The 22,721-nt window shown below is 39.5% G+C and overlaps 1 protein-coding gene across 2 annotated transcripts; it reads left to right on the top strand.

Moving 5' to 3' along the window:
* The first annotated feature begins 2,250 nt into the window (after positions 1 to 2,250).
* LOC139708589 (uncharacterized) lies at positions 2,251 to 15,817 on the top strand. 2 transcript variants are annotated; one of them, XM_071620528.1, is made up of 7 exons: positions 2,251 to 2,272; positions 9,426 to 9,637; positions 10,408 to 10,653; positions 11,145 to 11,229; positions 12,112 to 12,862; positions 14,196 to 14,268; positions 15,456 to 15,817. In XM_071620528.1, exons 2-7 carry the CDS (start codon positions 9,536 to 9,538, stop codon positions 15,555 to 15,557), a joined length of 1,359 nt encoding a protein of 452 aa, XP_071476629.1. In that variant the 5' UTR covers positions 2,251 to 2,272; positions 9,426 to 9,535; the 3' UTR covers positions 15,558 to 15,817. The 2 variants fall into 2 exon arrangements, with proteins under 2 accessions (XP_071476629.1, XP_071476628.1); XM_071620527.1 differs by lacking the exon at positions 2,251 to 2,272 and having other exon boundaries at positions 9,321 to 9,637.
* The last annotated feature ends 6,904 nt before the right edge of the window (positions 15,818 to 22,721 follow it).

Raw genomic sequence — 22,721 nt, 5'->3', positions numbered from 1 at the left:
TGAGAAAATTAGTGAGAAAGTATATAGCCAAATTATATAGCATCATTTGCATGGAAGATATTCCCCCAGAGTTTCTGTGAAAGAAGCAACTAACTCAAAAGGTACATTTCAATAAACTGTTATCTGGAATATAATGTTACACATGTATTTGTTGCATTGTTACCATAGTTGGTGAAGTAAAACTTACTTAAAGAGGAACTTACCAAACTAAAGGTTCTCCCTGTCCTCCACAAACATGAACAAATTATCACAACTGGAGCACTTGAGTTGTACACCTTGCAGTCGCGAGCTCACATAGCAAAATGAGGGTATGAGGACAATGTCAATGCAGTGGCCAGCATGAGTAAGGGGACAGCTCTTTGTCTCCTTAGTTTGATATGGCTGGTCATAAACTTCAGGGTCACAATAGGTACATAGACATTGTTTGGCAATAAACTTCATGGTCACAATAGATGCATGGACATTGCTTGCCCCCTTCTTAATCCAATACCCACAGTGCATGTGTTGTAGGTGTGGGTAGGGACTAAAATTTATCTCTACCTGTATTCCACATAGAGACCTACATATTGTATGAGTACAAGGGAGATATGTTATAGTGACTTATAAAAGTGACACCATATTCCGGGCATCTAATCAAAGTGCTATGGCTGAAATAAAATGAAATTATTTAGGTGAAAGTGCATTCCCTTACACCCACATAAGGGAACGTTCGCATTTTTATGATTGCAGTTCAACGATTTGGTGTAAACATTTGGTGGAATATTTTGGAAATTGTCCATCCTGCCGTGTAGCCAATCACATGGAGGGGAGGCTAGAAGAACCCAAGTAAAGGGACTGTGTGGAAAGGGTGTCCCACCTATCCCTCGCGTTACGAGGGAGCGTACTGCATTTTATAAAAGATTATGAAAAAATCTCGTATATCTACATTTATGATGGAATATTTTGGAAATGAAGGTCAATCAAAGAGAAGTATTATAGGTCTATGAGGGCGATATGTGTTTATATATATCTAAGATATATACATATATATATATATATATATATGTGTGTGTGTGTGTGTGTGTGTGTGTGTGTGTGTGTGTGTGTGTGTTTGTGTGTGTGTGTGTTAAAGAAATCGAGCCGTTCTAACCACTTTTATGAAAGGAAATGCCAAAGAGATAGGCCTATATGGCCCGCCTAATCACCCTCTATGCGAGCAGTACAGATTTTGCATTTTCAGAATTGAAATTTAACAATCAAGAGCACATTTTGGGTGAAATATGCGAACATTTTCTGCCAAAAAAGCAAAAAAAAAAATAATCTCTGCATCGAGGAACTTCTCTGGGGGCAAAAGGATAGATGCTCCCCTTCCCCTTGCCCTCCTGGATCGACGCTCCTGTAGGCCTAATACGAGGGAGCTTTGCATCATAATTATGTTGAAAATGTAGTATCTCGCAAACACTGTTTTGATGAAATTTGAAAAATGTTATTGTCGATCCCCACTGTGTAAAATAAATCTACGGAGGGGCCAAAAGCAGCGGGAAAAGACTGAATTCAAAGGAGTATCCCATCCCAATCAGATTTGCATTTCTTGAACTGAAGCTGTGACAAACTTTTGCCTCTGATATTCGGAAATTGTCTGTAGCTGTCAGTAGAACTTGAGTGTATACCAACAGGGGCGGATCCAGGAATTCCGTAAAGAGGGGGCGCGTTTACAAAATTAAAGGGGGAGGCGCACGCACCCCTCCCCCATTTTTCTTTTTACTTCTTTTGTTTCAACAAAAAATAAATAAAGGGGGGGGCGTGTGCAAGTTGCGGTCCTCCCTGGATCCGCCACTGTACCAAGTCTATGAAAAAAAAAATACCACTTTAGCGGTGTAGAGTGTGGGAGGGGGTATCCCCTGTGTCTCTCATGAATGTGGTATTGTATATAGGACCGACATGTAGGCCTACAATGTATATTCCCTTCAAATCTTAACATTTTTTCATATACTTTTTTTTGTTGTTGTTGAGACAAGGCATTCGAGATGCCACTTGATGAACTGAATTGTCTCCTGGATCATTCCATCTTATATCCTACTCGGATTTCCACGCCTGAAATTTGAAAACAAAATAATACTAATAATTGTGTGTGTGGGGGGGGGGGGGGGGAAGAGGGGTGAGGGATGTTTATATTTATTACTTTAGAGATACCATCGACATCGTAGCCTAGCCCAGTTATTGTGAACTTGCTAGACATCGCTCTTTTCTTTTCTTTCTTTTGCGTGCAGACGGCTGCTTGTCGCTCGGGGATGTGAGTAAATTCCTAACTGTTACACCATCTTGACTGAAATATTACAGTATCATGAATTGGTTCATTTACTTGCCGGAAACGTGTAATCATTGTCATAGACTCTGCTGTTTTACTGGTTGCCTGTACAATCTACATACAAGTCTGTTGCCCCGATGCGATACAGTTTTTTTTGACGGCGTGATGTCAGTCGCCCTAGTCCCACATGTTATAACTCGTGTTGGTAAAACTAGAAGGGATCTGGTTAGTGATCTCCTTTTTAGTTACATTTCATGATTAAGTTACCTAGTAGATCTATGACTAGTCTATGTAAGCTCGTTAACCGTGTTAACGGCACGTGTTAACAGTCTTTAACGTTGTTAGACTTTACTCTTAGTCTTGATAGGGTACTAGACCTAGACCATTCTAAATAAGTAAATTAAATAAAAGTAAATTTTATTTAATTTGAGAGTGCTGTGCAGCGCCTGGTGGTTGCTCTCACAGGCTCTCTTATATTCCCTTTATTTCACCTAGTATTGGTGATTTTAGTGCATAAGTTTGGTACCAGCTGATTTATAATGTTCCAGAGACCAAAACTGTGCATGTAGGAAACATGGAAACTTGGCAGGTTTCCTGCATTTTGTGGCTAATTTTGGTGACAAATTTCTGTCAGATATCCATTACATTGCATGTGGATGTAGCACAGAGCTCCCCAACCTATTCATCACAGGGGACCTTTCATGCCGTGCGGTCGACTGAGTCCCACTTTGGACTTGAGAATAGCCGGGCTATTGTTCCTGCTAAGGAGCCCTTTCAATGGAACCACACTACCATGACTTTGGGTCTGAGAGTCATTCAGTACTCGGCTGTTTTCCTTCATGGTTTATGCCCCTGCTACAGTACCAATGAATGCCAACTTGAGACTGATGTCTGCCATAGAATCCAGTCACTCAATCTCATGCGTAAACAATGTACTGTGCATGATGAGTGGCAAGCTTCACATCAGCAGCCATGTTCCCGATACTGGAAGTTCGGGAAGAGGAAGCGATGGAGAAAGCGCGGGAAAAGAGGAGGAGGGAGACACGTCGGCCATCTTATTCCTGTGATCACGTCTCAACACAGGAAGTTTTCACAACGTCACCCTGGTCGAAGAGCACTTATTCAGATTCCAACTGAACTCTCCACTCATCGTCTTCAACGCACTTCGAATCATTCCATACATCGTCATGGCCAACATTCTAATTTTAGGATTGGCCATTGGAATGCACGTTCTATGAACAACAAAACAACTGTGCTCTGTGACCTCATTCTGGATAGTGACTTAGACTTAATGATTATAACTGAGTCATGGCTAAGAGGGGATTTCCGAGATGATCATATCCTCGCTGACATTACCACCACGCTACCTAACTACCACATCCAACATGTCCATAGGCACTCACGTGGAGGAGGTATATGTGTCATTCACCGCACCAGGAAGATCACTCTGAACGATGCTCATGTCTTCACGACATTTGAGCACATGGACCTCGCTATTCGCATCTCTCCATCTATAGCTTTCAGACTTTGTGCTATCTACCGTCCACCACCATCCGTGAAGAACAAACTTACCTTCGAAGGATTCGTTCATGAATTTTCTGTGCTGCTTGAATCTGTTCTAGTCCATTGTCATCAGCCGTTGTTGATAGGGGATTTTAACATTCAAGTGAATAACGTCAGCAATAAAGATTCCAAGACCTTCTCTGATATACTCTACTCGGCGGGACTTGTTCAACATGTCACCGTGTCCACGCATCTCGCAGGACACACTCTTGACCTGGTCATCACGCGGAGGGATGGACATCCAATTCTTAGTACATCATGTCTCTCTGGACTGCCGTCTGATCATGACGCAGTTGTCTGCTCTCTAAATTTTGCACGCCCCCCTTCATCTAAGAAATTGATTAAGTGTCGCAAGCTGAAGGACATCGATGTGGATCAATTCATTGAGGATCTTAGACTTACCATTGGTGATCTTCCTGATGTTGTCAGCCCGTCAGATCTTGCCCAACAATACAATCAAGTTGTGCGTGACCTTGTCGATAAACATGCCCCGGAAAAGACTGTACTTCTGTCTTTGAGACCCAATGCTCCATGGTATGATAAGGACGTCAAGAAAGCAAAACGTGAGAAACGACGTGCTGAACGCCGTTGGGTCAAGTCTGAAACGCCAGCCAACAAGGAATTGTACCGCGAGAAGTGTCGATTGTATAATGAAATCTTGTCACACTCCAAGTCTTCTTACCTACAAGGTGAGATAGAGAAACTTGACAATAAAGGACTCTTTCAGTGGATGCAAAAACTGACATCTCCACCATCATCTAGACTGAGCTTGCCAAGTCATGAGTCGGACAAACAGTTGGCCAACGATTTCAGACTATTCTTCTACAATAAGATCCAGACAATAGTGGACAAGTTAGATGGCCATCAAAATGAAATTGAATCCATCCAACGAGAGACCATTCTTGCTACCTTCTCAGAATTCCATCCGGCATCCGAGGATGATGTCATGAATGTTATTAATCAAAGTCCATCTAAATCATGCAGACTAGATCCTGCTCCCACCTGGCTCATCAAGAAATGTCTTGGCGTGCTCATCTCATTCATCACCAGACTTGTGAATATGTCATTGTCTTCAGGGATTTTTCCTTCTTCATTCAAGTCTTCACATGTTACTCCAATCTTGAAAAAACCTCAGCTGGACGTGGACAACTTCGTAAATTATAGGCCAATTGCCAATCAGATGTTTCTTGGGAAAGTGTTGGAACGACTTGCTGCAAGTCAACTACGGGCATACCTTCAAGAACATGAGCTACTACCTCCTCTGCAGTCGGCATACCGTCATGGTCACTCCACAGAAACTGCTCTCCTCAAGGTCTTCAATGACATTTTGCTAGCCTTAGACAATGGACATGAAGTCGTTTTGGTTCTGTTGGATTATTCGGCAGCATTCGACACAATTGGCCATGATACAATGATCCAACGCTTCAGTCACAATTACGGCATTGAAGGAACTGCTCTGACCTGGCTGAAGTCATATTTCGAAAACGGGAAGCAAACCGTCATCATTAACGGCGCAGAATCAGACGAACACCCTCTCTTGTGGGGGGTTCCGCAAGGCTCTGTAATGGGTCCATTGGCCTTTGTCTTGTATACTGGCCCTCTGAGTGAGGTCATCGCGGCTCACAGACATATAAGCCACATGCTGTATGCAGATGATACCCAGTTGTATGTTGTCATAAAACGTAATCATCTTGCTGGCGGTCTTTCATCTATGGAAGACTGTGTGAGGGACATAAAGGCTTGGGCTCATGGCAACAACATGATGTTAAACGAAAACAAAACAGAAGTCGTCCACATTGTGTCACAATTTCGGAAAAGAATTGAGTCTGTTAGCCTCACCATCGATGGAGCTGTCATAAATGCGTCCAAATCTGCCAGAGATCTCGGCGTTATCGTGGACAACTCCTTGGATGTAAAGGAGCACATTCGCAAGGTGTGCCGGGCTGCTTCTTCTGGCATCTACAGGATCAGGACAATCCGGAAATACCTCAACCAGAGCTCCACAGAACGACTTGTTAATGCTCTTGTAACATCGCATCTGGATTATTGCAACAGTTTGCTCATCAACTTACCTGCATGTCATCTCGCTCCACTTCAGCATATAGAACACTGCTGCCCGTCTCATCACCTGTACTAGAAAGTATGATCGCATCACCCCTGTCATCCGCAATCTCCACTGGCTGTTAATCCCACAACGAATCAAGTTCAAGATTCTTCTCATCACCTACAACATCATCCATAACCGTTCACCTATATATCTAACTGACCTGATCTCATCGAAACCCAGACCGGATACACACATTAACCTAAGATCATCATCTGCAACCCAACTTAAACTTGGCCCTCGCACCCACAATCGTTATGGTGACCGTGCTTTTTCCGTTTGTGCCCCCCTTCTTTGGAACACTCTCCCTACTCACATTCAGACCTCCACCTCCGTTGACATCTTCAAAAAGAAACTTAAGACTCATTTATTTTTAGAGCAGAATTAATGATTATGTAGGCCCTGTATGCATTTGTAGTAAATTATTTGTTATTCTAAGCTGATTTGTATGTTTGGTTGTTTAGCATTGTAAAGCGCTTAGAAACATGTTGTATTAAGCGCTAAATAAATATTTCATATTATTATTATTATTATTAAATTTAGTAGTCTAGTCTAGTCCACTGACGTGATCCCTATTTAGCTTTAGGTAACACTAACAAACAGTTAGGCCTATTAAATTTATATTTATTATGATATTGGCAATCATGCTAGCCACATCAATTAGACAATTTACGCAATACAGTCTTACAGACATTCATTACAGGGTACAATTTGATTATTGAATGTCTCCTTCATCCATCCGCCGCCCGTGACGGTGTGACCGCAATCTGCGCAAACCACCAGTCGCAGACAGGAGAGGCTTGTTGAAGATTTTTGTGGATTTTCTTTTATCATAGTCACAGAATGATTTTGCCAATGTGACGGACCAAATGTGTCCACTCAATGGCCTACAAGCATAACACCAAACATTCACAAAATTTACCTTACGCCTGGTTCAAATGCTTGAAGAGAAGGTGTAAAGGAAGACACAAAACAATGACTTTCATTTAAATTTACAGAGAAAAGGGTGGATTTGTTTATTCACACATTTACGATGTTTCCACCGACAAATCAATGGACATAAAACAAAGAAAACCAACACAGCACCACTGCGTGCACGTCACTGAGAGTACATGTAGATGTCCTATACCAGGTGAAAAGAGTATAAGGAAAATAACATATGAATGTCATGATTATACCAGGTGAAAAGAGTATAAGGAAAATAATATATGAATGTCACGATGATGAAAGACGCATTACTGAACAGATCTCAATACTGAATTACAACGTTTTCAATGAAATGCATCGCTTGAAAACCAAGCATAATGCTGCTGTACATGCTATATTTACATAGAATGTGGAGGGAGGAATGAATTCATTCCTGTGAATACAATTAACAAACTAATTAAGGTGAAATACAGCACATCAATATAAGAATTGTCTTCTAGTTGAATTAATCTGCGGAAACGACTGTGCATCGAATGAATACAGTGCAATTGCAAACGTCAAAACATTATAACTACTAAACATATCTCACTAAAACGCTGTGAGACCCCCTTTTTTTTGTGTACATTTAGCTAGAAAAGTTACCACAATCATATCTTGACATGTTGTGAAATACTAAAACACATATTATATTTACAGTGAAGCAGGTGGGATAAAATATCAACAAATTACCTTCAATGGATATACATCCAGACAGGCAGTATCCACGAGACTTGGAAGTCAATTTACAAGGATATGCTATAAAAGAAAACGAATGACATCTTTGTGATTCTTGGGAGCAACTACTATATTATTATGTTACAATATAGAAAATGTGTGATCGATATGATAAACGACTGCATATCCCTCCTCTGCATTATTTACACAGCACTAATAATACACTCGAGGTGTATCATACGAAGCTCGGATTAATCCATGCGCCTAATATAATACGCAAATGGTTAATACAAGGAAATAGATACAGAACACAAGTGACCTAATTGACATTCTAAGCTAAACCTGCGACTACTATATTAAGGAGAGATATTCCCCCAAATACTCTACTCAATGATTATCAAATAATGTACAGGAGAACAACTACAAGTATGTACAGGAGGCACTCTGTATAATATTCGATATATATACCAATAGAGAGTAAAGTATCATATACACTTGTGACAGTTACTCACGATTCGAGTCTTTGGAACTGAGAATATCTTAGAAAACAACCCTCGCATTGATAAAATCCTTTGCCAATACTAAAGATATATTCATAACATATAGATGTCTTGTGGCACATAAAGTAAGTAAAGTTTAGCGATGGTAATTGTACAAAACTTACAGTTCTCTGGTAGAAAGCTGCATGTCTCCCACAATCGAGGCAGGTGGAGAGTTTTAAGACAGGCTGCTTCTCTTAGTGAGTATGTGGCGTGGAATGAATGCTCAGATGAGGGGGGCAGGCTAGTCTTTGTTTCACTTCGGACCCCATACAGGTCAATGAACACTTAAATTAGATGAAGGGGACTAGCTGGTCTTTGTTTCACCTATGAGTATCCAGGCCTAATGCCATAGATACACAAGGCAATCCTGTGTGATGGGGGGGTTTATTGTTCCCCCTTCCTGCCTTGACTCTTTTATTGCTTCCTGCCTATGCCCCAGTGTATATTACTGTGTGGGTAAATGTGCTACAGTGTAAGGGTACAAAATGCAACACTGCATAAAACCATAGTAGAGCAATTTAGGTAATGTCTGAATCCAACATAGAGATATATCTTGATACATGTACATACTTAATCAATACTAATAAATCAGTTGTTAATATTGTCCTCTCACACCAAGGACAGTGGACACATCTGACATACCATCGGGCTCTGCAATAGTTTAATTTTAGTGATCCCCTGATTGAGATATAATGCAGTAAATTTATCCATTCGTTTAAAATCGTGAATGAAGGGCGAAAGTTAAACTGTAGGGTTGAGTTGTGTTGCGTGCCATGCATGCACAGTCACAGCACCCTGTCTCTACTCGATCATGCCGCACAGGGGGAAGAGCATTAGAGCATTTAGTAATAGTGTATGGTGTGGTGTACCATAAGTGCTTTCATTTACTGTATAAGCTGTTATTTTCATGAGGGTTTAATTTTCGCGAATTTCGCAAATCACAGATCGCGAATTTAATAACACACAAAAATGTATCCCTGGGCTATGGTAACAATGCATTTATGTTTGCGTTGACGTCTATTCGCGAAAAACAACATCTTGCGAAAATGTCTATGACCTCCTCATTCACAAAAATATCTGTACGCGAAAAGAATAGCTTATGCAGTACTACTAGTTTACACACACATCTACACATGCACACACGAAGGAAATTCTGCAAAAACAAAATACCTTGAATATTTAGGTGGTAGATGATATCAGTAAACTCAGTCGTCCTGCTCACCCCTCAGTACTTCAGTTTCTTTATGACTCTAAATTCATTTATCCATGTCATATCTTCCCCTAACAGCAGCTCTTTTCACGCAACAGGAGCTTCAGATGTCAGAAAGTACACACTCAAGCTTCTTGCTGGACCAGTCACCTCCTTCATAGTTCTTTGTGCATGTACCAGGGCTTGTGATGGACTTTGGAAACTTTGATGATGATCTCTTTGCTAAAGAGAGACCAAAAATCAAGAAGACTCCTCAGTCTGACTACAAGCCAAGGGACATTACACCTCAGGTTTATTCACTTATGCATAACAGGATTTATTAATTTATTTCATTTGGTGTACATGGTCATACAGACTATAGATAGGACTTGAAGGCAACTTATTATTTGGTATCTAAACATATTTCCTTCTTTATATCTGCTGAGCAGAACCTTAAAACGGTTAGATGTATTGAGATGATGCCTAAAAAGACTGATCTGAAATAAGATAATAAAGTGCTGATAACTGAGCTTGGGAGTTAAGTTTTATCCTGGAATTTGTATTGTGTTGTGTAGCATGGTCTCGGGTGTCAGATTGTGATAAGTTGAAGAGTCCTCACTCTTACAGTTTCCCAAAACATTTTGGTGATTGTAGAAGGAGTAGAACACTTTACTATTACTGTTATTTGAAGAAAACCAGGCAATCTCTTCAAAAGTTATGAATTTAATTTAAAAAAAAAATTAAATTCAAGTCCCTTTGTCACTGGATTTAAGGCTACAAGAACCATGTATGATGTCACAGTAATGGAGTGATATAGGAAAATATAATGAGAATTTTTTTTAAAGGGCATTTTTAGTAGGATTAATACCAATATCAAGCATGGGACACAATTCTTATTGATCTTAATTTCCGTTTTATGTCGGATCTAAAACATAAAAGATGAATGGAACTCACAAAGAAATTTTGACTGGGTAATATATGTTTGAAATGTACACATATGTCATCCAACTGTCAAAGAGATTACCAGTGTTACACCAAGCCTGCATCTCCTACTCAATGTCTGCCATCTTTCTCCTGGCAGTGGTTCCTTGATGAGCAAGCACCAGTGCGCGATGACCCCGCAGAGCAAATGCAGCTCTTCATCCACCGAGGCGACCACCACTACTACCTCGGTGCGTGGGGGGCAGCAGGGGATGCCTACGCCAGAGCTTTGGAGCATGTTGCCTCTAACAACCCCACCATGAGACGCCTCCTCCTGGAGTGTCTGGCCCGGTGTCAACATTGGGATGGGGACCACAAGGTTGCCGTGGAGACCGGAAAGAGATTGGTGAGCCATGTATGATTACTTGCATTTAGGAGATATGCATGCGTACATAACACTTTGCAGAATAGTGATCATTGAACTTTGAGCTGAAGTCCTTGGATATTCATGTATGGAAGATTGTATTCACAGTTGCAAAGTCCAAGTTAGTATCAAATCATTGATGTGTTTCTATGAATGGAGAATGATTCAACACTTATTACTGTACAGGGTTTTCTGTTGCATTGTTGAAGCTTGCATTATTGCAGTTCCTATATGTTGTTTGCTAATAATAAAGTGGATAACCCTAAAGTGTGTCTGAGGCTTGCTTGCTATACAATGGCATCAAATGATGTCTACAATATTCACAGTACAGTGTAATAGACTTTAGCACAGCAGCTGAAATAGTGTGCTCGAGAGTGAAAATAAGCTGGTCAATCACAATGGGATATCACTGTGAGAACATGGCATGTTTAGTTTATCAATTTTGTTTTGTTTTGTTCTTTTCCTTGATTCAGCTAGCGGAATCCACCAGCGAGGATCAGCTGTTTGGAGCACACAGCCTTCTGTCATTGCTATGTCAGGCTGCAGGAGATGACACTGGTGAGAGTGACATGACAAGCTACAGTCGGCCTTGCCTAAGTCAAATCCGCTGGGACTGGAGAAAGCCCTTAGACTTCTGTGAATTTGGACTTACATGATCAATGTAAAAATTTTCATGTCCATTTGGGGTATAATTTTTCTTCAACCAAGCCAACTTTTTGATTTGTGTGAGGTCGACTTTAGCGAGGATAACGGAATTTCTTTCAAGTAAAAACCTGTTGAATCATGTGATAAAGCTAAGGAGGATTGCTGTATCCCAAAGACAATATTCTATGTCTAATTGCTGCTTGAAGCAAATTATTGTAATGAGAAGGGATCTTGCACAGTCCCCTCACCCCACTGATGACCGGTCAGGAAAAATGTGATGATTTCTGTGTTCAAAGCCCAATTTAATCCTGACAAGCCAAAATCAGTGAAACAAAGTTTTACATTTCAGGGAAGTTTGTTGCTACAAACTTTATCATATAACTGGCAAAGAGGTATCTTCTGTGTCTCATAATATATGATTTTTATCACGAGAATGTGCAACCACATATTCTTTGGAAGACCATAATTCTTACTTGTTTGACTGCCTGGGTAATCCCTTAACAGTTTCACGATGGAACATTTGCAGTTTCTTCAGACTATCTTGTATCTTATGGAGCTACATTGATACTAGCTAGTACCTCCATGCTACTAAACGTTGCTCCCATAAACTTCTTATGACAAAAATGTGACAATATTTCTGGAAGGTCTGTCCATAGAATTCATATGGCTTGAATGAACTAGAATCAGAGTCTGTCATGTGACTGTAGATGCCATTAATCATCAGAATACCTAGCCTTGAGCTGTAATGTCAGTTATCTTACCGATTCCCTTTCTCACTGTCCTTTCTTATCATAGGTGTGATAAACAGCCTTAAGTTTTGCCTAACTGTGCGGCCATCCAGTGTTCAGCATCAGATCCGATTGGCAAAGGCCTACCTCAGGCTAGCTTCTAGCGCAGATCGTTGCCAGCTACCTTCTAATCATGCCAAAGTCTTGCCTTTAGAACAACAAAGAAATCTAGTGATGAATGGCTTGGAACCAGCCTGCAAGACACTAACAAACACTAAAGACACTTACGGGCCTCAAGCCGCATGTGATCAACAAAATATGAATGCTGTTGTAGATGGAGCAAGCTCCACTTGTGCACCCCTCAGACACCAGTCTCCATCTACTGGTCAGCCTGCTTCTCCTGAAATGAAGAAGTCGTCTCCAAAGCATACATACTGTCATGGAAATCCAAGTGGTAATGATATTCAAGAAAGAATGCAAAAGGTTCCAATGGGATGTAACCATGCTTTAACTCCAGCAGTAAACTCAAATGCCAGCCACAGCAAACCTGCAGATGGACCAGCCCATGGGACTGTGCCTGGCAGCGTGAAATTAGAAGCTTTGGCTGATGCTGCATCAGGTGGTGCAGGGGGATGCTCACTGCCAGACAGTGAGTCAGTTGCCATAGCAACCATACAGTCCTTGTCTTTGAAGGATGAGGGTGGGACAGAGAGATGCCCTCCATGGGTGGAGTCTGGAGAACGCTCCCTCTCTTTGGAGGATGGGGGAACATCCAAGAGACTAATTCTAGAAGCTGCTGCATGTCTTGTGAGAGCTCAGTGAGTTGTTATCCATACTAAGTTCGAAATTTCATAGAATGTTACTCATTTATTTATAAATCCCCTTGATCATGTGGTATATGAAATATCAATGTGTATTCTAAATTATGTTAAGACATTGTAATGCAAGCACCAAGTAATAAAGTCATTGCACAATAAGTTATTTTTCTTATGCCATATTGGTTTTAAAACATTTTAGGCACTTAGTTGATTGACACTGTAGTGATGGTCCAAGATTAAAAAATTTGCAAACATTTCTGACTAACGTGCATATAATGGTTGATAAGTGAAAAAAATACCCAAGCCTACAAAATTTGTTTTAAACTTATGATGCTTCTGTCAAGATATTTGTGATAAAAATTCACCATACAGTGCACTCCTGTTATAACAAACACAGTAATAATGAAATTTTGGATGCAACAAAGTAAAACTCAGGGCCCAAAATTATCAGCTAGATATCTTCATACACTTTATTTGTTTAGATGTAACAAAATTCTGATATAACGAAAAAAAAACAAAAACTGCCGGTCCCAAGAACTTTGTTACATCGGGTGTCGTCTGTACTAATGAATTAACTAAATAGCACGGTACTTGCTATGATGGAATTGGGTACGGTATGGTAAATCATGTCATTCACAAATTTTCACATCTTACCGATGACTTCACAACTTTCCACCTTTTGCTCTCATGGGCTTTGCTCTCATTGTTCTTTGCAAACTTGTCAGTGGCATTTTTCTTTTCCTTGCTTCTTGGTTTGGCTTGTGTTGCTAGTTTTATGCAGTTAGCGTTCATTTTCATATTTAAGTTTAGTCAAATCTTCATTTTTGCACAATATCAGACACACTGAATGAATGTATCAATGATACACTTTGTATCTCTCTTCCATGTATGTTTGTTTGTTTGTTTGGTTGTTGTTGTTTTTTGGTGTTTTTTTTTAAGACAAGGTAAGTATGTACCTTTTCCCTCACAGAGTTCAGAAAAGTCCTACTTTAGTATCAGTAGGCCAACAAATGATGATTTCTGCATTGTATGTGAGCAAAGTCACTGTCACATTACCAAGTAGCAATTTGAATGTCGGGTGGGGGGGGGGGATGTAATCTTATACCACAATTTGAGTCATCATTGTTGCACACACACACACATACACACAAATACACACCCAAATATGTGCACAATATATTTGTTTACATGTGTAATGACCATGATATTCATTGCATGTACAGTTTGTAAATTATCCTCTTGCCTTGTACTGGGATGTGCTTGGGGTAAGTTTTTTGATCCTCCATGCCCTCATTCAATTCTGTAATGTGTAATGCTTCTGACCCGTTTTCAGATTACTCCTAAAGTCTGTACAAAGCATCGCCATATCATTTGCAAAGAAGAGGAACTCTGAGCTTCTAGCAGAGGTAAGCAGCGCTGGAACTGTAGATTGGTCTTTTTGAATTGGTATACACTATTCTCAGTAACCACATAGCAACAAGAATATACTGAACCAAAGAATAAAAGGATTTGTTATTCTAAAGACTGTTTCAATTGAAATAATGCAAATCTGCTATCAATATCATGCATTTTCAAATAAAGTCTGTCTCATTCATGGAGTGTCAAATGTAAATGAAATTGATAATAATAATAACAATAATAACAATAATGATAAAAATACTGATAGCAATAATGATAGAAATGATTATTATTATTATTATCAAATGTAAAGTTACAGATTAGGGTATTCGCGAGATTATAAGACAGAATTTGAAGTCGATCTATGAATACTAGTACTTTAGCGTTCAATGTGCAATAAAAGCGTACATTGACACATCGCACATTCATAACCGGAAGTTTACATCCCAAGAATTAAAGGTAAAAAAAATTAGAGCGCTACATGCATTCAGATTTGGAGAGCCATATGCGATAGGGAGAATTTCCAACCCTTTACAAACTCATCACTTTCAACTCTGATAACTTTTGAAAAAGACGATGCTGCTGCTGTGAAAGTTAAGATTGTGTTGAATTGAATGTGCTTTATACAGTGTGCAAAATTTCAGCCTAATCTGATAATCCCTTCATTGAGGGGGATCTAAATGGAGTTGTACATCCTGTTTTTTGTCCCATACATTGCACAGAGCACAGTTTGTTGTAATTAAGCACTTGAATAGACCTTGAACTTTAAAGCCTCTTTTCTCATCAAACACTTTTCCAGAGTGTGAACTTTCTGAAGTCCATATGTACTGAATTTAATACGTCATTTCAAAGCTTAGAGTCTACTCTTTCAGAATCTGCCTGTAAATAAAAATCTGTGTCTGGCGACTTTTTGGTGGTTTTGTGGTGCAGGGTCACATAATATTGAATCTAATTTTTAGCCAATCAGGATTTCCCGACAATGTCATGAGTGGTTGAATTTACGATCATGGAGTACTGTACTGAATGGAGAAATGTATGTATGTGCTTTGCATTTGTGTCAAGAAAAGTGTTGTTAATTTTTCAAATAGCGCCCGACTTGCGAAATTCGCAAACATAAAAAGCTCTCGAAATATATGGTGTCAACAGTAGTCTCCAGTTCATTTACAGGATGTCATGTGTGCTTTGTCCAATACAGGTGGAACAATTACTTGACTCACTGCCACTCGATCGGTGTGTGCTCCAGGAAATCTGTGATCAGACAGCAGAAAGTCTTCCAGGGAAGGGAGCCTACAAATGACAGTCAGCCAACAGACGTCATCTGTGTCTCATCAAATCAATGCTGGATTGTAGTAGGCTGGAGTAGGCACTGAACTGAGGGATGTGTGTGTTTGTCAGTCTGGAGGCTGCAGACAAGATGAGATTCTCAACTAAAGCCTTTGGCAAGTTTAAATGCCTCAAGCTTGGACCAATGTACTCTTTTCCCCTTGTTCCTGTAACATACCTGCCAATATGGAACTGCAAAAAAAAAAAAATTAGGATTTGGGGAACACTGGACAATGCTAGGGAGCAAAGCATCTAAGCCTGCAAGAACATATCGACCAAAAAGGGGGGGGGGGTGAGGTTGTTATTCCCCGCTCACAGCAAGGAGCTTAGCATTTTTTAAGATGAAATTGTTATATTTTGCAGGGTTTTAATTTTCACAAATTTTTGGAGTTGGATGCTATTCAAAAATGTTATGCGCAAAAATATTTTCTCTGATCCCGTCATGAATGCTACATGCACACATACATTTCCCCACCCATTGTTGTACCCCACAATCAATGTTGGGAGGCCCCAATTTGGGTAATATTAGACTCCCTAAATATATATTTGAATGGCACATAATATAGCAAGTATTTTCACTTATTTTCAAAGCAGCCTTTATGTATACAATCAGTACCAAATAATTGCAGTGAAATCAATCTTACCAAATACATGGCCCATAGTCTTAAGATCACAAGCCAGATGATGTGGCCTGCTTGGCCTGTTTATTATGTACAATCTGTATCGTCTGTAGAACGAGTCATAGAATGGCATAGTGTGCCTGTTGCAGCCATCAATGGTCATCTTCCTTGTCATCAGGTCTCCAAGGTCACCGTATACAACCTGGACAGACTTTCACAAGACTGAAGATTTGTTCACTGGTTCTTTGCATTTGTTGGTTGGCTTTAACTTTCATTTTTGCCACATCGTTGTACACCAGGTTTAGGGCACACTGTTTGTTCTCCCCCCTCCTTTCACTCATGCTGTTGCTATTTAACTATTTTCCTATTCTTTTCCCTTGTGTTGTTCCTTATCTTGTTTGATGTAGCCTCCCTATTCATCTTTATCCTTTATTAAACAGGTTGCCCCCTATGATCCTTGGGATCATCACTGGCCCACCTCTGCCTTTTGTCTGCTCACCCCCCTCGGCTTAATCCCCTTCCCTTTACCTGTTTGGTTCCCTGCTTTTGGCTCCCTGCTTTTGACTTTTAACCCTCCCCTTTTGTTTTCATTGTTCTGTGTCCCTAGCCCTCCTTACACTGGGCTTGTTGTGTGCAGTTCATATCTGTGATTTGCTTCCACTACACGTTTGTCCCTTCACCTCTCTAGAACATTCTGCTAGGATCGAAAGCTCAGGCCCTTTTTGACTCCACTTCTGCATCTTGAAGAACTTCCTCCTTGATTGGGTAGGATTTGAACATGTAGGTGTGAGCTGCAAGATAATGGCTGCAGAAACTGATGTACATGGTAGAGGTGTTTTTATGTCACACTGTTGTTCATGTTCCCTTGAAAATGTTCTTACTGTCCAGCTAACAAACAATTCATCATCACACTTTTGATTGCATTCACTTGTGAAGTCAACTTCATACACTTTGGAATGTGAAGCTAGCACTTCAGGTTTCGCAAACCTAATGGAGGAGCACCTGAAGTTGAAATCACAGGACATTGCGAAAATGCAGGTGAAAACAGTGGATACACAGTTCATCCTTCTGATGAAGTAGCACATTGCTCCTTTCTTCAAATAGTGGAATTGTCTTTTTCAAAAGCAAAAAGTAATGTCTGACATGGTGATATCACTTTTAAGGCTTAAAAGTAGAATCAAGTGTCTTTGTTGGTGGAGAACTAGCATTAGCATTGTGCCTTTTGGGAGATGGCTTTTTAAGTAATCTTGAAGGTCTATTCGGATGGATGAAATGCATTTCCATATGTTATTGAGCTTAGTTTGTTTGAAGCACAACTACTGGTAGTCATTTTCTTCACAGTTTTTACTGCCATTGTTTACTTCTCTAGAAAAAAAAAATGAGTTTACAAAGAATGAGTTACTTGCCAAACAAAAATGTGGACCTACAGTTCCTGAACTAGCAGGAGTACTCAAACGAGACCTTGCCTGTCCTTCCTTGTTCTGAGCAGAACCTGATTCTACTGATGGAGCAGCCACCTGTGTCCCAAGTCCAATACTGAACTTTGCTGCATCCCTGACAAATACAGGTACTTGTACTTTGTTGAAGCGTTAAGTACAGGTGTAGATTCCATAGTAATGTGCCATACACTGCGTTCAGATGATCCCCTGCTTCGCGGGGAGTGTCCCTTTTGCCAGGACTTTCCCCATCAATCCCATCGTGTGAAAGCTAGGCGGGGGACTGACCTTGATCTCTCGCGCAGCTGTTTTCCTCAGAAGTGCGCATGCTCAAAATGTGGTGGCAAAGTAGGCAATCAGGCACTCTACACATTGCTATCATATAAATTTGCAATTGCGCGCGCTACGGTGCCACGTACGGTGACCTAACACACAGCTGAAACCACCAGCCGTGATTTTGTCCCCCTTTCAGCGGGGGATTTCAATGCATGTGTGGACGGTCGACTGTAAAACTCTCCAAACTGCCCCCACAAAGTGGGGGATCATCTGAACATAGGGTAAGTCATACATACAGGTATTGTGTACATCTTCACAGGTTTACCTTCTTGGCTTACCTCTGCCCTATGCTGCTGGCTGACCAGGGCCCCATTTCATAAAAACAGTTGCTATGATAGCAACTCCTGCTGCACATGGCAAGTGTCATAGTATTGATAAGAATTCTGATACCTGGTTGGCTGTTGCTACGACAAGTTGCTATTCTAGCCAGAGTTGCTATCCTAGAAACATATTTTGGGAAATGGGAACCCAGATAAGATTTCTGGCTGTTAGAATAGTCCTTGTTATTGAGATTTACATAACGCCTGAAGAGATCCTTGTCATTTGATTGGTTGTTTGACATTGATCATTCGGCCCATTTCACTATGACGTCATCATCCGTGCAATTGTGGCTCCATTTACCGTGCAATTTTGGATCCATACGATTTGGTCTATTGCATGCCCGCTGAGAGCCCGGCACACACGCATGTAAAACACCTGCGTTTGCAGTGTGTGTAGTATGCGACCGCGCGCTAGAAGCTTGCATTTGCAGTGTGTGTATGCGACAGCGTGCTAGCGTAAAGCGCTCAGTGAGCACTCTCGTGATCTCAGATTCTCTCTTTGTTTCTGAATTAATAAAATATGAAATGACAAGGATCTATTTTAGGCGTTATATAAAACAAATAATAGATGTTTTTCATTAGTGCGATGGACAGAATATTTCATTCGGTGAAAGATGAAATGTTTGATCCATTCAACTCGGCTGCGTCTCGTTGAATGGATCATTTCATCTTTCACCTTATGAAATATTCTGTCCATTGCACTCATAAACATTCATTATTTGTACAACATTGTATTACATGCATGAAATATGCATTGTCAGTTTATTTTTTTTAACCCCCCCCCCCCCATCATGATTATGCAATCAACCCATCTTTTCGTTGGAGACATTCTTGATTCAGTTGATTAAGTCTACCGGTATTTTGTATACTTGATTCTTCTTTGAAAATAAGAAATTCCCCATTGACTCCTAGTGACTGTTTATACAAGGATGCACAAATATGTACAGTCAACCCTGCCTAAGTTTTTATTTACTTGAACTGAAGAAATGGCTTGACTAAGAAAAAAAATTGACTTATGAGGGATAAAAATCAATAGGATATAAAGAGAAGAGGACTTGAAAAGACCTTTGACTTAAGCGATTATTCAACTTATGCGAGGTCAACTTAAGCAAGGTTGACTATATTACAGAGATCCCGAAAGTGCTAAACTTTGTGTGTTCTAAATGAGGAAAATCCTGATTTTGACACAAATTTTGAACAAAATCCAAAATAAAAATTATTTAACAAGACTCAGATGAATGTTTGCTTTTATGGCTGGTTTCATTTTAGTACATGTGTGGGTATGTGAATGTTTGTGTGTGCTGAAATACATAATGCAGTTCTAAAAATCTCTGACAACAGGAAGGAAAAAATGATAAAAGTAACATTTCGATATTTTCCAGATTTATTTGTCATAATTGGTTACAAGAATAAGGCATATTGACAAAAATAATTGTATCAAATCTTTTATATGGTAAACTGTTGTTTGTACAAGGATAGTACATGTATATCTGCATCTATACATTTGTTGTTGCAGAATATACTTTGCTCTCTTTTCCTACAAAATTGCATGAAAATATTGCTTTAATTAAAGAACATAATCTCTCAGAACTATAGTGACATTTCATATCTTGGTGTACAATTATATTACATAATTTACAAATTATTTTACACACATTAAGTACTCAGAGTGATGCACACTTAACTTTTTGACTTTGGTAAGAATTAGTGAGAAAGAGAGACAGAGACGGGAAAATAAAGAGGAGAGGAAAAGATTCAGAACTTGAAGTGGCTGACAAAACAGGTTTCAACAGACCTTGGAACAGAGGCACAAAACATGTAAAGCCAAGATAAAAATGTTGACATGCGGTACAATGCTTTCAACATGAGATGAAAAAAGAAAATCGGTAAACTCTGCTTAAATTGAATTTTCCTGGGACTGAGGAAGAAACCTTATGAAAAACAACAGAAAATAAATGAATAGGACTGGCAAAATATTTTTGACTTAGACGATGTTCGACTTAGGCAACTTCAACTTATGTAGAGTCTACTGTACCATAACACAAAATTAATGTGATGGTATACAGGTACCTGTACAATGATTATACAACTGTTTCACAAAGAGAATGCAGTTTGACACAGTCTTGCAAGTCAATGGTTTACAAAACCATGGTATATTGTTTGTTTCTATCTATCTGCCACAACTCGTCTCTCTCCTTGGCCCGCATTCATGACGGTGGTACAATTGAAACCATGGTTAGAGCCATGGACAATTTGTATGGAGCGCCAAGTGTCACATGGCCTGTTTCATTACAAAATGGTCATTTCGTCGATGAAATGACTGATTTCGTGACGAAATAGGCCATGCAACACTTGGCACTCCATACAAATTGTCCATGGTTTAAAACACGGTGAATTCGGGCCCTTATGTTTCCCTTGAAAATCTGAGCTGCATAGTCCTGTATGCAATCAGATATTCTTGACACTATATACAATGCTAGAAAAAAAATGGGGTTGAAATAAGCTCAAGATGCTTCAAACAATAGAATATTTTACAAGTGATTGGGTTTTACAGATTTTCTTGATTATGGCAGTATCATTCACAATATGTTCATATACTGGAATATGTTTTTAATACATTTTTTAAACATCACACAGCTCCTGTCAGCAGCACTCAACATTCTTTTTTTCTTTCTTGGCTTGAGCCACTGCAATGTTCACAAGTGTCACTAAATTTCTATTTATTCATTTGTTTATTTATTCATTTTCATAGTTTTGTAAGGACTGATTCTGATATACGTATTGGCTTTTTTCAGACACCAAGTAAATAGTGGTCGTGAATCAAAAGTACCATAAAAATGACATCCAAACTTATTGCATAAGACATCAAATATGTATTAGTGTTCTGCATTGTATTGGACAGTGCATTCTTTTTATTTTCTTTCTTTTTTTTCAAATACTGGTCTATCTTCTTATTATGTCACTTATCAGTAACTCTACTGAAAGGCACTAAATTCAGGAGCAAATAAAACCTACAGGTTAAAAAATACAAATCTACGATAAAAATGACATCATCTGAATGTATCTTACATGGGGATTGTAATATACATTTGTACTACACAATTTTGAATGTCTAAAACTACACAAGAACCTGCTCAACTGTACATCATTGGATGGACACTAAAATCATCAAAATCTTATCAAAAATGCACAATGAGTTATTGATTGCATAAAAACAAATACCAGTAATTATCCAAACTGTGACAGTGGTAAGTAGGTGATGCCATTCTGACTAGCTAACAAACTACAACATCAACATCCAACTGCAGTTATAAGATAATCTTTAAAATCAACACCACAGTACATTAAATTAAAAAACAAACAAAAACAAACAAACAAACAGAATGCACTTCAAAATAATACATGATATTTCTGTACACCTGCACCTGCACAATGTAAGAGACAACAAACAGGACATGGGCACAGGGACTTTATGAATGAAATATTAATAGTACACTTCCTTTCGGTTAAACAATCAAGTTTCAATATGTCTTGAAGGAGAAGAAAAAGAAGTACTGCTACATGTAAGTCCTCCTCCAACATGTATGAGTGCAAACATACCCACAATCCTCGGTGACAACTGAAGTAACTCCATATTACAGGTCTGCCAACATTGCCTAACATCCAAATCAGGGAGATTCCACACAGTAATCACGAAGATATCTGTGTGTTACATGCATTCCAATGGGCGAAAATAATTCCCAAATCGGGGAGATTTTAATATTCTCTTATTCAGACATGAACAGATTTTTATATTTTCAGGGAGTCTCCTGCAGAATCAGGGAGACGTGGCAGCTCTGATATCATTCACCTTATTGAGGCGGAATTTCATTATAACCATGTTCATTATAATGGGAGTGCACTGTACATGTGTATATACTGTAAAACACGATATATTCGCGGCATGAATATTTTGTGAATTGGAGCTGACGGCCTTTCTCGCAGCATGAAATTTTCGCGACTTGCCTCTGGCATCCAATGCATATTGTGTGGGCAAAAATTTTCGCGTGCATTTTAATTGTGCGAATGTTGCCGCTCGCGAAATTCGCGATATTAAAATGCACGCGAAACATTTCTTGTTTTACAGTAAGCATGTAGCTATTGGCAAAGTGTCATGTACGCTCAGTCACACACTTGCACAGTAGAATGTAGACAGGATAGAAATTACTTAACTCTATAGCTCTTGCCAATGATTTCTTAGGAGTATTACAAATAAAAAAAGAATGGATGGAATGAAATTGATCCAGAAGGAATTGGGTAGATTCACTGTCATAATCTACATTTGTAAGCTGCCATAAGGAGCATCTGCCTGTCACAGATGAATGCATCAAAAGGTGAAACCGCATACGGGCAGAATACCTATATGTATTGTTTCATACATAACACA

Source organism: Diadema antillarum, unplaced genomic scaffold, assembly GCF_040938485.1.
Source record: "Diadema antillarum isolate AM-2024a unplaced genomic scaffold, OU_Dant_1.0 seq00001353_RagTag, whole genome shotgun sequence".
NCBI classification, from domain to species: domain Eukaryota; kingdom Metazoa; phylum Echinodermata; class Echinoidea; order Diadematoida; family Diadematidae; genus Diadema; species Diadema antillarum.
The sequence above is the reverse complement of the archived record's forward strand: the minus strand, read 5'-3'. Positions and strand labels throughout refer to the sequence as shown.